General features: G+C 37.1%; 1 protein-coding gene across 2 annotated transcripts; it reads right to left on the bottom strand.

The window, feature by feature from the left end:
- Nucleotides 1–51: 51 nt before the first annotated feature.
- On the bottom strand, nucleotides 52–14702 carry LOC117912226 (ER membrane protein complex subunit 10). Of its 2 annotated transcripts, none has more exons than XM_034826738.1 (9): nucleotides 14341–14702; nucleotides 13040–13102; nucleotides 12849–12944; nucleotides 4549–4596; nucleotides 3708–3779; nucleotides 3460–3518; nucleotides 2757–2847; nucleotides 2472–2630; nucleotides 52–442 (listed from the first exon to the last, which is right to left on the bottom strand). In XM_034826738.1, the coding sequence occupies exons 1-8, from the start codon at nucleotides 14668–14670 to the stop codon at nucleotides 2475–2477; spliced, it is 915 nt and encodes a 304-aa protein (XP_034682629.1). In that variant the 5' UTR covers nucleotides 14671–14702; the 3' UTR covers nucleotides 52–442; nucleotides 2472–2474. The 2 variants fall into 2 exon arrangements, with proteins under 2 accessions (XP_034682629.1, XP_034682630.1); XM_034826739.1 differs by having other exon boundaries at nucleotides 52–430.
- Between the last annotated feature and the right edge of the window lie 672 nt (nucleotides 14703–15374).

Genomic DNA, 15374 nt, shown 5'->3' with positions numbered 1-15374 from the left:
TTCAATTTTTACCAAACTGAACTAATAATAAATATCAAAAAACAGAAAAAAGAAAAAAGGAAAAAGAAACATACACACACAGAATTTCAAGTTGATCAGTTTGGTGGTCTTAACCACCTCTAAATGAAACCTCCAATCTATAAATTGGTCCAAGAAAGTGAAGGAGTGAAATATGAAATTAATAAATGCAGTAACCGAATATCCCGACGAGCCACTCCAAGTCTCTACCTCAACTCTGTTATTAGTCTAATGAAAGTATTCCTTTAAAGCTACATTCTCCCATGAGCCCCCACTCCACTCCACGTTCGGTGAAAGGAATCTTAAAGAGTCCTATAACCACCCCCAACAATTTGAATTTAGGTCTGTCTCGTGACCCCAATGGTCTCACAGTCGCATTTGAAAGTGCTGATGGCGCTTGGTTCCACCGTCCATGAAAAATGACCTGTTCATTCCGTTATGAGATAATAAATGTTTGTGTTGAAAGGACAATTACAAGTTCCTACTAATGACTATAAGAGTTCACTTTTTCAATGCCTTTAGCATATAAAATGTTTTTGGAGGAAAATCAGATACCAGATAAAATTCAAAAAATATTTTTTAAAAAATTAAAAAATCACATGTTTTTCAAAGAAACATGAGTTCTGTTGCTAGTGTTTCTATTTTAGGTGTTTTTAGTGGAACCATATTCTCTAAAAGTGTTTTTAGGAATATGTTTCTTCATTAGGAAACAATACAAGTGATCTTTCTTGTAGTGCTTTTAGAAAGCACTTCTAACATGAATGCATTTACCTGAATTTAGAAAAACCTTTTATTTATTTAAAAAAAAAAAAGCCATTTATAGTTTTTCTTAAAAACACACTTGATAATAGGTGATTCTCCCAAAAACACATCCACTAAAAATGCTTTAAATAGAAACATTATCAAACGCGCTCTGCTCCTAGAGCGCGTTTGATAGTGGTTTTCAAAAGTGTTTATAGTCTTTTTAATATTTGAAATTTTTTATCTTTCAAATATAAATGATGCTAAAAACACTTTCTAAAATCATGATCAAACATACTCTTAAACTCCGTTTAGTAGTGATTTTAGAATGCGTTTCTAACATTTCTAACATTTGAAGATTTTTGTCATTCAAATATTAAAAAAGTTAAAAACGTTTCCTAGAATTGCTATCAAACATACTCAAAGTGTATTTGGCAGTGATTTCCGGAAACATTTCTAGCATTTATAACACTTAAAAGATAAAAATTTTAGATATTAAAAAGATTAAAAGCATTTCTTAAAATCAATACCAAACCAACTCTTAATAGATGATTCCTAAAAACCGTTTTTAAATAAAACATTTCAACTAAAATCACTTCGAATACAAACACTCCAAGAAGCACTGTAAAGCTGAGACCATATCATTTCATCAAACTCTAAACCCTTCTCTAACATGCAACAAAGAGAATACACTCATTCCAATAGCTACTATAGGAGTGATTATACGTCTATTTAATAACACTCGAAAATAGTTTTCAAAAAACAATATTTGAGGATATTTCTCTTTAGGGGTTTCAATTGCTTTGGGAACAAAGTTTTACTTGAAAACTCAAATATTAGAAGTCGTTTTCTTGGCGTACTCTAGGTTCAGGTACCATGCATTTTTAAGTACAATGCATAAGTCTTAAAAACAGATAAAAAAACATGAAAAATGGTAATTTTTTTTTTGTAGAGAATGTCAATTTAAAAGGATTGTTTAAAAGAATAATTATATAAATATGAAAAATGATTAAAAATAGAAAACTATACATAAAAGGCTATTTTTAAAACATATTTAAAAATATGAAAAATAAATTTAAGAATATTTCAAATTTCCAAATAGACTATTGTTTTCATTAAAGAATAATTTTTAAAAATTGTTTTTCATAACTTTTTTCTAAGACGCTTCCCAAACAGAACTTAAATAGCTCTCATATTTTGCACATTCATTGGTACAAATCCATCATCTACCATGGATTAGTTGTTATCCTCGGAACAGATGGCTCTTTATCAATCATGGGGCTTCCTTAGATGCCAGTGTTTCAAATTTTCAGTACAGTTTGTGCTCAAGACTTGTCCATGAATGAGAACTTTGTACACAAAATTATGGGTAGAAAAAATAAGGGAGCATTCAATCTTTTCATAGAACATCCAAATGAGGCTTAAGTGGAAGAATCCTTGAAAAAGTGTGGTCTTGGTGGTTCAGTTTAGAAGAGAATGGTTAAACAACACAGCAAATCCCATCCCTTCCATGAAGTGATATGATTTTGTGCAGTGTCAAAATTGATGGCATTGTTTATGATAGAAATGAAATCGAATCAATTAACAGAAAGCGATAGTCTGTTAACATCCTAAAGAAGCAAAAGACAGGTATAAAATATGAATTTCAACAAATCAGACTCAACCCATCACAGGTGAATTCTCATAGACTCTCAGGATAAAAAGGAGCAAACCTTTTATCTTCTTCGCACAGCAGTAGGAGGCCCACGCTGGACTGCTGCTGTTGCCGGTCCTTGGGAGCCTGGCTGGCCAGTAGCCTGCTCCTCAGGCATGTTCAGAGCTTGGGTTACGGCATTCATGACAATGAGTCCAAGAGGGATCAGATACATCCACTGAAACATATACAGAAGGAAAAGAAAGACGAGGTATTTAGAAGTTCCATTTTACTTGGCTATACAAAGTTAAACAAAACAAGAAAGAACAGGTTACGGAAATTATTCGCTCCTTTGAATACTCACATATTTAGCCCAAAAGGACCTTTCCACTGGCTTTACACCTTCACCCTCTCCCTCCTCCCCACCGAGGATCTCTTCAGAAAATACTGGAGCTCTGTGTAAAACAAATTATGATATAATGAAGCAACATAAAATGCAAATATAAAAGATGAACATGGTGATTAGCTAAATGATGAAGCAATAAATGAGTATTAGTTGTATCCTACCCGATTAAATGTGGTTTGGGAATCCATGAGCTAGACGTAGGGGAGAATCTATAAGTGGATTGAAGAAGAGTTGCTTTAGGTTATGTTTAGTAACTTTGCTTTAGCTAAGTGATATAGTGATTTTCAAAATGTTTAGATGTCATGGAAAAAGGTACAGAAGAAATATTAAGCAAAAATGCTAACAGATTTTCCTTCCTATTTTCCTTAGATAAAGATGAGAGAAGTTTGGGGAAAGTGCATTCCTAAACCATTTAATTTTCTTTTCCTCAATTTTTTTCATAGACAATCAAACAAGAGAAAAAATTTATAAATTTTCCACAATTTTTTATTTCTTCATATTTTTCCTCTCCATTTTCTTTCTCTCAAACTTTCTGAGAATCAAACATAGCCTTAACCTTTCTCTAGATTAGAACTATCCCTATGTTGAACGAATTATTCCATGTCATGAACTAAGCCCACAATGTTGAAATATGGAAATAACAATGCAAAAAGCATTTTACCTTGGTGCCTGCTCGGTGTTCTTCAGAATTGTGTGTGAGTTGAAAGACCATTTTCCAGGCTAAAATGGAGAGACCAAAAAAACACATGCAGCAAATGAGAACTTTAGTGTTGAATTAGGTTCTTTGCAATGGTGAAACCATAAAAAGTTACAACAAACAGACAAGGAGAGTATGGAGTTATGATTCCTTTAATTAGATTTGATTTATTTGAAAAGAAGGCCAACTCATAGAGGTTGGTCCCAACTTACAAGCTTCAATTGCCGAGGATACTGGCATGCCCCAGGAGAACCATAATTAACAGCCAAAATATTAACACCATCCTGCAACGAAACGATAAAAGGGAAAAACTGTAAGACTTTGTGCACATCTGTCAAAAAATGGCAAGTTGTGGAACAATAATTAAAATATATATCACCCTGAAAGATTATGTGAAACAATCTAATGAGAAAGTGGGTTCAGCCAAATGAGGATGTTTAGATAGATGAGTAGCAATAAGAGGAAAGATAGGACAAGCCATGCACACATTCATAACAACGTGTAGGTGGCATCAGATGAAAGATGAACAGAAGTCATAAGATTGGTTGGCAGCAACAAAGACCCGATAATTCAATAATAGAGAAGGGTGATTTGATTCAAATTTAAGGCACCAAAGGGACAAAAGGATTGCCAAGAAGGATGGCAATTTAGGCCAAGAAAGGATTGGTATTAGCCAATCCCACATAGTTGGGATTAAGGGTTTAACAATTTGAGCTAACTTGAGTACTCTAAAACAACTATTTAAACAAGAAAATTCTAAATATCCTATCCATGGATGGTCCACAATTTTCAAAGGAAAATAGACTAGGCTTCACATGCATTTGCACTTTCATGAAGGTGTCAACAAGCACACATATTTAGCTGGAGGTTAAATCAGCCTATCCCCACGAGACAGGTAGATGCCACCATCGCAAAACTAATTTATTTCATGAGGCATGATGCAGAAGCACAAAAAAACAAAATTAATTTTAATCACATTAATGCAGTCATTTATAAGCCTGTAGTGGGTTCAACAGAATTCCAAATAATGAGACCATTGATGTTGGACATTACCATGTGTATAACAAAATGCTCGTCCATAGCCTCACGAGGAAGACATCTCTGGAGTTAAACAAACAAAAATGAGTTAGTGCAGTATAAAACTCATAGCCATAGCAATTTTATGAAGGTAGAAACAAATAAGGTAAGCAAAAACACAAGATACACAAACTACAATGTTCAGTAACAGGAAGAACACCGATATGACACCACATCGAAAAGTTTAAAATGAGAAAGCAAACTTTTAATCCTCTTGTGCAGCAAGGCATGGGTATCACAAATTGCTGGATCCTTTCAGAATGAAATGGTATATTTTTAAGAGTTCGTGGAAATAAAAAAAAAAAATGAACAAAATGGAGAAGAGAAAATGTACTCACTTCTGTTTGATGAATAATTTTATTGCCAGAAGAAAAAGGTCAGTGCCCTTGCTATGACTTACTATTATTAAAAATAACAAATTGATAAAAAATAAATAAAAATAAAGAAGAAGAAGTTAATTTCCATATAAAAATAAAATATTTTCCTATTTGAAATAGATTAATAGAAATTTCCCATGCCTATCTTCTACCAACATCAACTTGCATGATATTGGTTACCTTGGAGTTTTTAATCTTCCTATTCCTCTCTTTTGTTTCCCATAATCAACCATTATTGGTACAATCGGTTTGACTTAGAAACAGCTAACCAACATATCAAACTTTTGTCATTAATTATCTAATATTGTCCACAAACAACCTACATGGCACATAACCAGAACAATCAACAAACTGCAAAAATTGCGACTCAAGGGAATCTAAAAGATTAACAAAAGAGGATCCAAACCCAAAACCTTCATCCTACTCCATAACGAGAGACCCTTAGAAACTAGGAGCTTAATTTCACTAATCTTCATAACCTACAAAATTGTTATACTCATTTTCTTTTAAATATTCCCAAAAAATGGCATGTGAAACACCTTTCTGGGCTTACTCAATCTGCTAGTTTTTTTTTATATAGGTAAATAAAGAGAGTATATATAAAAAGAGTGCCAAATAAGCACACTAAAGTACCTAGGACATATACAACAAACACCAAAAGATGTAAACAAAAGGAATAGGAACAACAAAAAACTATTCCCTTAATGAGAACTCAACCAATCAACCAAGTCAATCAAGGAAATTGGACCTTCAACTATATACAACTTGGTCTATGACGACAAATTACAAAGACAAAGGTATTTGGGTCTTTGGTCAGAAAGCTCCTCGTTTTCAAATGATATTCTATTCCTCTCCTCCCAAATTATCCAAAAAAGGCACAAAGGAGCTGCTTCCCACACCTTTTTTTCGTTTCTTCCTAACAAAAGAATCATGTTGTCTTAATAGGATCTCTCTTATGAAGAAAGACAACACTCGAGAGACACAAAAAGAGAAAGTGAAATCTGTCACAAAACCCTTGTCTTTACACAATGCAGTAGGATGTGGTCAATTGATTCCTCTTGGATATGATAAAGGAAACGTCTATTAGCCAACATCCAATCTCTCCTTTGAAGTTGATCTAACATCAAAACCTTCCCCAAGTTGATTCCCAAGCAAAAAACCTTGCCTTAGGTGAAACCAACAAACTCCAAACAATGGAAAGGCACTAATCTTCTCAGCTTTAGGACAAAGTAAAGGGACTTAACGGAGAAACCTCCTCTCTTTTCTTATTTTCTCCTCCCCTATTCACCACCTTTCCTTAGAGCCTCAAAAAGAAACGCTTCACATTCTCAATCTCCCAATCATTCAAATGCTTAAAGAAGCAAGGATTCCAAAAACCCCTTTCATTGGACTGATTCCACAAATCTGCCACCCACACCTCTTTCGAAGCAGCTACAACAAATAAGAAGGGGAAAGATACAAACAACGGCTCATCTTTGCACCACTTATCCCTCCAAAACTTTAACCTCCTCTCATCGCCCACTAAAAAGGACTCTTCCAATGGCTTTCCATAACCCAATCCATACCTATCTCTTACTACCCTAGAACACCCCCTCTCCCCCAACCTCTTTCATCTTCCCCATATTTTTAACTTATGATTTGTTTTCAAAAAGCCTCCCTTCCCAATGCAAAACACCAAATCTACTTGCAAAGAAGGGTCTTGTTGAGTGAAGAAAGACACCTAACTCCCAATACCCCTTCCTCTAGTGTGAACAAACAATAGCCTATTTGACCAAATGTGGCTTTCTCTTTAGATTCTCTCCACCTCAAAGGAAATCCCTTTAAACTAATAACCAACGTTCTTGTTTGGACTCCAATACTCCACCCTAATAGAATTCCAACATTAACCTCTACAAGATCCATTGAATCTCATAGAGATACAAAACAAAAGTCAATTTTTAGGCACTTTGGCAATGTAAGACTAGGTGATCCACCATAGCATTCTTGTGCATTGTACGCCTATTATGTCATCCAAGTCCTATTTATTTAACAAGCCAATGTCAAAGATTCATCCAAAGCAATTGACCATGTTGAGACACCACCTTTGAGGACACCCTTAGACCCCACCCTAAAAACCAAAAAGTTTTTTCCTCCTTCATCGCTTATCTAATTGGATCTAACAAGAAAATTATTAAGCTACTAATTTAATCTAAAAGCTTAAATTGTTGGGTAATGAGCTTATACCAAACTGCCCCCTACCTTCATGTACAACTTCATAACCCTACATTGAAAGACACATCACAGATTACATACTACAAATAGGCAAATGAAAGATAATGGAAGAAGAGTTTCAAACTTGAAATCTCTTCTTAATTAGAGTTCTAATATCATATTAAGTTACCAATTTGACCAAAAAGCTTAAATTGTTACATTTTTTTTTTTTTTTGATAAGTAAATGAATTTCATTAAAAAAGAGACGCTAAAATAGCAACTCTAAGTATACAATACCTATACACCCGCCATCAAAAAGGCCAAAAGACAAAGAGAACCGATTACCACAGACCTACTTAGAACCCAACCAATCAATAAAATTAGCTATAGTTAAAGGGCAATCGTCTATGAACAACTTAACCCCAGCCCATAAAGTAAGAATAAAAGAGTGTTTCAGTCTCTGAATTGACAACGATTCATCCTTGAAAGCCAATCTATTCCTCTCCTTCCAAACCGTCCAAAAAATGTGAAGAGGAGCAGCTCTCCAAGCCTTCTTGCAATTTTTGCCCAGGAAAAACCATTCCAACTTAGAAGGGTCTCTCTAACTGAAAAAGGCAAAACCCAAGACACCCCAAATAAAGCAAAAAGAAGATCCCATAACGCCCTCGTTCTTGAACAATGAAGAAGAAGATGGTTTATGTTCTCCTCTTCCTCAAGACACATAAAACATCTATTCGCCAAGGCCCATCCTCTTTTCTGGACCATATCCAATGTTAAGGCTTTGCCCCACGTAGCCTCCCATGTGAAGAAGCTAATCTTGGGCTGCACATTCACATTCCAAATAAAGCTTGAAGGAAACAAAGATGAACCACCCGCTTCAAGAGCTATGTAGAGAGACTTGACCGAGAATTTACCACTCTTGGTTTCAGTCCAGGACACCGTATCCTCCACATCCTCAATAACTCTTTTACTCTAAATCCTCTCCATAAATCTTTCCGCCTCCTCAACCTCCCAGTCATTGAACGCTCTTAAAAAACAGGGGTTCCAACCCCCCCAGCCTCCCTCAGCCAAGGGATCCCATATATCTGCCACCCACGCTTCCTTCTCAACCGTCAAAGCAAAAAGAGAGGGAAAGGTCATACACAGAGGAGACTCCCCACACCATCTATCCCTCCAAAAACTCACCCTTCTCCCATTACCAACTATGAAAGCCAACCTATCACTCACCAACTTCCAATCCGCCCTTATTCCTTTCCACAAACCCAAACCATGAGCCTCTCTCACTTCCCGCGAGCACCATCCCCCTCTAGCTTCTCCATACTTCCCTCTAATCACTTGATTCCACAAGGCCTCTCTCTCATTTGCGAAACACCAATTCCATTTAGCAAGAAGAGTCTTGTTGAGGAGGGAAAGGCTTTTGACCCCCAATCCTCCTTTCGCCTTACTTAAACACACAAACTCCCATCTTACTAAATGAGGCTTTCGTTCCAGATTGCCCCCACCCCATAGGAAGTCCCTTTGGATTTTCTCTAATCTCTGTCTAACTGAGCTTGGTAAGCACAACAATGACATTAAATAGATGGGTAAATTCGATAACGTACTACGAATGAGAGTCGCCCTTCCTCCCTAGGATAAATATTGTCTCTTCCACATGGTTAACCTTCTTCGAAAGCGCTTTTCCACACCATCCCAAACTGTAACTGACTTAAAAGGAGCACCCAGGGGCATCCCCAAATAGGTGGTTGGAAGACTACCCAAACTACAGCCAAAATCCCCAGCAAGATCATCCATATTCTCCACCCTCCCTACTGGAATTAGTTCACTTTTTTCCAAGTTTATTCTCAATCCTGAAGCAGCCTCAAGCCACATAAGAAGCCAACTGAGGTAAGTCAACTGATCTTGTGAAGGTTTACAAAACACCAGTGTATCATCAGCAAACAACAAGTGGGAAATTAGGACCCCTTCTTCGCTCCGACCTTTCACCCTACAACCTGATAAAAAATCTCCCTCTACTGCCCTTTTGATGAAAACACTAAAGACCTCCATAACTATGACAAAGAGGTAGGGGGAGAGGGGATCGCCCTACCTCAAACCCCTGGAGCTTTGAAAGAAGCTCGTAGGGGTTCCATTGATCATCACTGAGAAACTTGCAGTGGATATGCACCACTGAATCCACCTAATCCATTTCTCCCCAAAACTCATTTTCTTCATGATTGTGAGAATAAAATTCCAGTCCACTTTATCATACGCCTTCTCTATATCTAGTTTGCACAAAATGCCACTCTCATTATTCTTAAGGGTCGAATCAATGGCTTCATTGGCTATCAACACTGCATTTAGGATTTGTCTACCTTCCACAAACGCCCCTTGAGCTTTAGAGACCACTTTTCCAACCACTTTTTTTAGCCTATTGGCTAATACCTTGGCCAGCCACTTGTACAAGCTTCCCACCAAACTTATAGGCCTATAATCCCCTAAAGCTTCAGTCCCTGCTTTTTTTGGAATTAAGACCATGAATGTTGCGTTTAGGCTTTTAACAAATTTATCATTATCGTAGAATTCCTTGAAGAAGCTCATCACATCAACCTTCACGAAATCCCAAGCAAAAAGCCAAAAAGCCATAGAGAATCCATCTGGCCCCGGGGCTTTATCCCCATTACAGCCTACTAGAGCGTCGAATACCTCCTCTTCCATAAAAAGAGTCTCCAATGCACTAGCGTCCAAAGGCTCCAACATCTCAAACTGCAACCCGGAGACAGAAGGCTGCCACTCCCCTGGGTTAGACAACAATGTCTTAAAAGCATTGGCAATCCCTTCCCTAATATCATTCTCCTCTGTAAGCCATGCTCCGTTAATCTTAATTCTGTCCACATTATTCCTCCTCCTGTGTGCGTTAGCCATTTTGTGGAAAAAACCAGTATTTCTATCTCCCTCTTTCAGCCACACTTCCCTAGATTTTTGCCTCCACATGATTTCTTCAAGTAAGACCCATTTTTTATATTCTTCCTTCGCTTTGTTTCTAGCTTCCAGCTCTTCCAACGACAACCTACTGGTTTTCTCCTTTGCATCCCAATACTCCATCTGCTCCAAAGTCGTATTCTTTCTATATTCAACCCTTCCAAAACTGTTTCTGTTCCACTCCTTCAGCTTAGCCTTCAGAAATTTTAGTTTTTTAGCCAAGATAAAACTTGGGGATCCACTGAAGCTGCCTTCCTCCCACCAATGCTTCAATAGATCCTTTACACCTTCCACTTTCAACCACATATTCTCGAATCTAAACGGGATAGGGCCTCTTCTCAGACCCCCACCGTCCATAAGAATAGGAAAGTGATCGGACACGGGTCTTGGAAGAAGAAACTGCCTCGCATCTCCAAAGTGGTTGTCCCACTCCTCATTCACCAAAAAACAATCCAACCTTGAAAAAGACTGGTTATCCGCTCCTCCAGTCCAAGTAAAAGGGCCCCACACCATGGGCAGATCCTTTAACTCCAGATCTTCTATCACTTCTGAGAACCTTCTCATAATTGAATTCAAGCTCCCTCCTCTGCTGCGCTCTTCCAGTCTCAGAATGGCATTAAAGTCCCCTGCAACGCACCACGGCCCATTCCAAAGCCCCTTAATGGCCCCCAGCTCTTCCCAAAAACTCTCTCTCTTCCTCCTCAAAGTTGGCCCATAAACCCCTGTAAACGTCTATATAAAACCATCCTCGCAGCTCTTAAAAGTGCACGAAATAGAGAACAATCCTTTTTGCATGTCAACCAACTCCAACATCCTGTTGTCCCAAATCACCACTATTCCTCCGGTTGCACCCCTTGAGTCTACAGCTCCCCATTCAAGGAACCTGCCCACTCCTAAACTCCGAACAATGCCCGTTGACATTTCCTGAATCTTGGTTTCCTGTAGGCAAACCAAGTCCACCCTATTTTTCCTAATCAAAGCTTTGATCACCTTCCTTTTGTCGCAATTATTAGCCCCTCTTACATTCCAGGTAAGCATTCGGAGCTTCATTTAGACCTGCTCGTGCTTCCCCCCCTTCTCCTCCTCCTCCAATATAGTTCACAATCCATTCCAATTTTCTCAATTCTCTTTCGAATTTTGACGACTCTAATTTCCTCCTTTTTCTACCATCCAACTTACCTTTTTGAAGTTTCCTCTCTTTCATTCTTTTGAGCAAGAACAATATTTCCCCTTCAAATCCCTCCGTCGGCATTCCTAGATAGCGGCTAAATTTAGCCAAGCTACTAGACTGCCAACACAGATCCCCCTCTTTGCCCCTCTCCTCCTCGTCCTCTTGGGAGACTCTTTCCAAAGCCCCTTCTGAAATCTCCTCGGTATTCCCAGACTCTCTACCCACCAAATCCGAGACCTCAGCCTCCCTTCCATCCGCCAATATCATCCTTAGCGGGTCCATAATTGCTCCCCCTTCGTCATCTAAAACTTTTCCTAACACACTTCTCATGGGACAACCTTCTTTACACTTCCATATGAGCTTAATAAATTTGGAGGGGAGGGAATAAACAAGCTGTGAGGTTTGAATTCATAATCTCTCAATCACTAAGATTCTAATACCCAATTTATTCCAAAAGCTTACATTGATAGACAATTAACCCACAATGCCCGAAAAAACTCCATCCAACCCTCATGCTACCTTGTCTTATTGACAACGCTTCTATAGACCATCCATGAATAAAGCTTCTCAAAAAACCAAAAGTACAATCTAATTTGACACCAACTCCGTATCCTTATGCAAGGCCTCCTTAAAAAGGCCACACAAGGTATGTGAGTGGCTTTCAATTTTCCTAAATCAGAAAAAGACAACTTCAGTTTACATCATCATGAGACCATTTCCTGAATCCCACTTCATCATCTAGAGATCAGACATTCCTTTGCAATAAGGACAAGCATCCCAGATTCCCTGTCCTCTACAAAGACATTTAACTGTAGGTAACCACCTAACCCAGTACTTGATACAGCCCTCTTGAACAGCCTTCACAATTATCTTAGAAACATTCCCAACAATGCTTAAGGGCCAGATATATATATAACAAAATAATATAATAAAAAAATCTTTAAAACAGAATCATTCTGGGCAGAGACTAATCTCCTTTACTGAATTTATGTTTTCTTCCGTTTCTTAACAACTAATTTGATTTACAATTACTTACTTCCTTGTCATTTTATCTCAAAGAACAGGTCATGCAGTGCAAATCTTTAGGAATTTCGGACCCAAAAGCACAGTTCATATTACAAAAACAAAGTATCATGCAATTGTGACAACTAACGATGAATCCCAGAAATGTCCACATGTACAATACTTTTGTTTTTATTATTTTTTTCTGATGCAGAAATAAAGACAATAGATTAAAGGGTGCCTAACAAAGTCAATCTTCAGAATTTTAAATTAAAATATATCCATTGGAGTTTTTTCAACTCATAAATTATATACAGCCATTTTCTGAGAGGAGTCATGTTCTATCAGGCAAAAGTCATGTTCTATAATCTCTAGTTCAATATTTTCATTGTATGATGCTTTTGTATTCAAAAACATTCTAACAAGAGACCAAATAGTGCAACTTTGCCACAAATATCAAAGCAGAAACCGCAATCAAACAAGGAACTAAAAGGGAGAAAACAATAGTAACTTTGTGAATTTGTTTTTTAAGCAGTTGCATTTGGGAGATATAGTTATGTGGTTGACTGCCAACTTACAGCTTTCACGGCAGAAATAATGTACTCCCTTCCCGGAGGACTCACAACATTGGATGGTAATCTTATCCTATAGAAGTCATCACCTTGTAACAGCTTCTGCAAAAAGGTATATAACATCAAAAAGTAAAATCGATGCTTACTTGCAAAAAATCTAAGCAACAAAAACAAGAGCTTCAGGCATGACACATTACTTCAAACTTCTCCTTCTCTGCTTCAGTAAAAGCGTTCCTTGAAAACCGCAGTTTTGTAAGGGTCTGTTACAAGTAAAATTTTATGTCAACTTAGCAATATAGTTGGATGTCATCCAGATACAAGGATAATTTAGAGCCAATGCAATTCATGTTGAGTTCAATAAAAGCAAAAAATTAAATTCCATCCCACAAACTCAACTTGGAATTCAATCTAAAATCCCAATTTTTAAACTTGAAATACTCTTTAAAAAAACCATATCAAAAAAAGACAAAAAAAAAACAGAAGAAAACTGACATGATGGGTATCGAGACCATCCATTTCAAGTTTATTATAGGTACAGAAGCAGGGTATAAGAGGTGTTCCTTCCGTCTACATCAATAAAATCAAGCCAATTTGCTCCAAAAACTAGAATTGCAAAAGCAAAGCAAAAAATTCCAACAATCACATTCAAATTTTATTAAAAACCTAAAATTTCACATTGGGAAAGAAAAAAAAAAATCTAAAAGATAAAACTCAATTTGGCAGCCAAGATACGATAAGAAGAAAAAAGGAAACTGAAACTTTCAAGTGATCAAGCTTATAATTTATATGACCTTGTTCTCATTTTTCACATTTTCTTGAAACCAGGTTTATTTTCTTATGTTTTTGGTCGAAACCAAGCCCAAGACAACTGCATCAGCAGGCTTGAAGGGTCTCATATTTTCCTCCTTTTTCTCAGTAACCAAAAAGATGGGAAGCGAAGAACTAGCCCAACTTTCAAACTTTAAAAAAAAAAAAAAAAAAAAAGTCAAAATTCACACCGAAATCTCAAACTTGACATAAAACCAAACTTTCAAAATAAAAAAAATAACGCTAAAAATTAAATAAAATCAAATACAAGTTCAAACCAAAATCTAATTTTCCAAATCAAGGGATCCAAAAAAAAATGAGAGTGAGAAAAAAGAGGAGCTTTTCAACAACAAAAACCCAAATGCACGCTAAAATCTCAAATTCAATCCCCCAGTCAAAACTACTACAAAGAATCCCATGAACTAACACCAATTCATAAATTCAATCTGATGTCTCAACTCAAAACTAGCACTAAGAACCCCATAACATAAAACCATTTCAGCCAAATTCTATATGATTTCTCAAAAAGAAAGTGCAGGATTGCCAAAAAGAAAAGGGAAAATTTTAAAAAACAAAATCTCAAATTTACAATAAAATCCCAAACTTCAGCCCTAAACTCAAACCTAACACTAACAATTCACCAAAACCAAAAAAAAACCAACACTAAATCAAACGCAGAACAGTACGGCACCTGAGCGCCATGGCTCGAGGTCTTGAGGCGAGCAGAGAACGCGCCAGCGGGGGAGAAATCGGAGTCTCCGAAGGCGTGTTCGAGGGAGAACTGGATCTTGGAGTCGGAGTCACTGCCCCCGCCGCCACCGAAATCCGACGACCTACGGCGAGCCGACTGCGGACCAGAGGGCTGGGATCGGATGCGAAAGGACTCGGGAGATCGGCCGCCTTCGAGGCCGAACTCCTCGTCGTCGAGAAGAAGCTCATCGGACTGGAACCCTAGCGACGAGGGCACCAAGAAAGCGAAGCCCAGGCAGCTGAAGAGGAAGAAGACGAGAAAGGCTCTCATCGTTCGTTGGTTGTTGATTACGAGTAGAGACTCCACTCTCATTACATACCTAAAAAAAAAATTATTATAATTATAATTAAATTAGAAAAAAATACTACCCAAAAAAAATATTGTTTTCATTAATATTCCTTATAGAAATGGGCATGTCAATCACATAAACCATGTGAGAGTGTTCTTTGATACACACAACTCTTATAGTGACTTCTTGATTAACCATCAAAGCCTAAAATTATCAAATCACTTATACTATTGTTTGAGAGATTATTTCAAACCATGTAGATACTTTTTTTTTTTTTTTTTTAACAAACTCGATATTCTTGATCCTAAATGACAAACCCCTCTAGTCGATGCATATAAATTTATTCTTTAAGATTGCCATACAAAAAAGCTAAGCATCTAACTATTTCAACTTTAAGTCAAATAATGCAATTATGGTGAAGAACTATGTTTTACAACGGGTGAAAATACTTCATTAAAGTGCACATCCTCTCTTTGAGTGTAATCCTTTGCATCCAAAAAAACTTTGAACCTTATTGTTTCAACCATTAGGATTCCCTTTCTTTTTTTTTCTGCTTGGAAACTCACTTATAACCAACAATCTTCTAGTCTTTAGGTGGTTTCATCAATTCCTCAATATAGCTCTAGTGGAAGAACTCAATTTATTCAATTACGACAATAACCTACTAAGCAAATCTTCTATTAGC

The sequence above is a fragment of the Vitis riparia genome, chromosome 4 (genome assembly GCF_004353265.1).
Source record: "Vitis riparia cultivar Riparia Gloire de Montpellier isolate 1030 chromosome 4, EGFV_Vit.rip_1.0, whole genome shotgun sequence".
Lineage (NCBI taxonomy): Eukaryota > Viridiplantae > Streptophyta > Magnoliopsida > Vitales > Vitaceae > Vitis > Vitis riparia.
The sequence above is the reverse complement of the archived record's forward strand: the minus strand, read 5'-3'. Positions and strand labels throughout refer to the sequence as shown.

Coding starts and splice junctions, on each gene's coding strand:
- LOC117912226 (XM_034826738.1), bottom strand. CDS start 14,670: ATGAGAGCCTTTCTCGTCTTCTTCCTCTTCAGCTGCCTGGGCTTCGCT. Junction 4,597..12,848: donor TTATTTCTGCCGTGAAAGCT/GTAAGTTGGCAG, acceptor GTTTAACTCCAG/AGATGTCTTCCTCGTGAGGC. Junction 3,780..4,548: donor AGCATTTTGTTATACACATG/GTAATGTCCAAC, acceptor GTTTCGTTGCAG/GATGGTGTTAATATTTTGGC.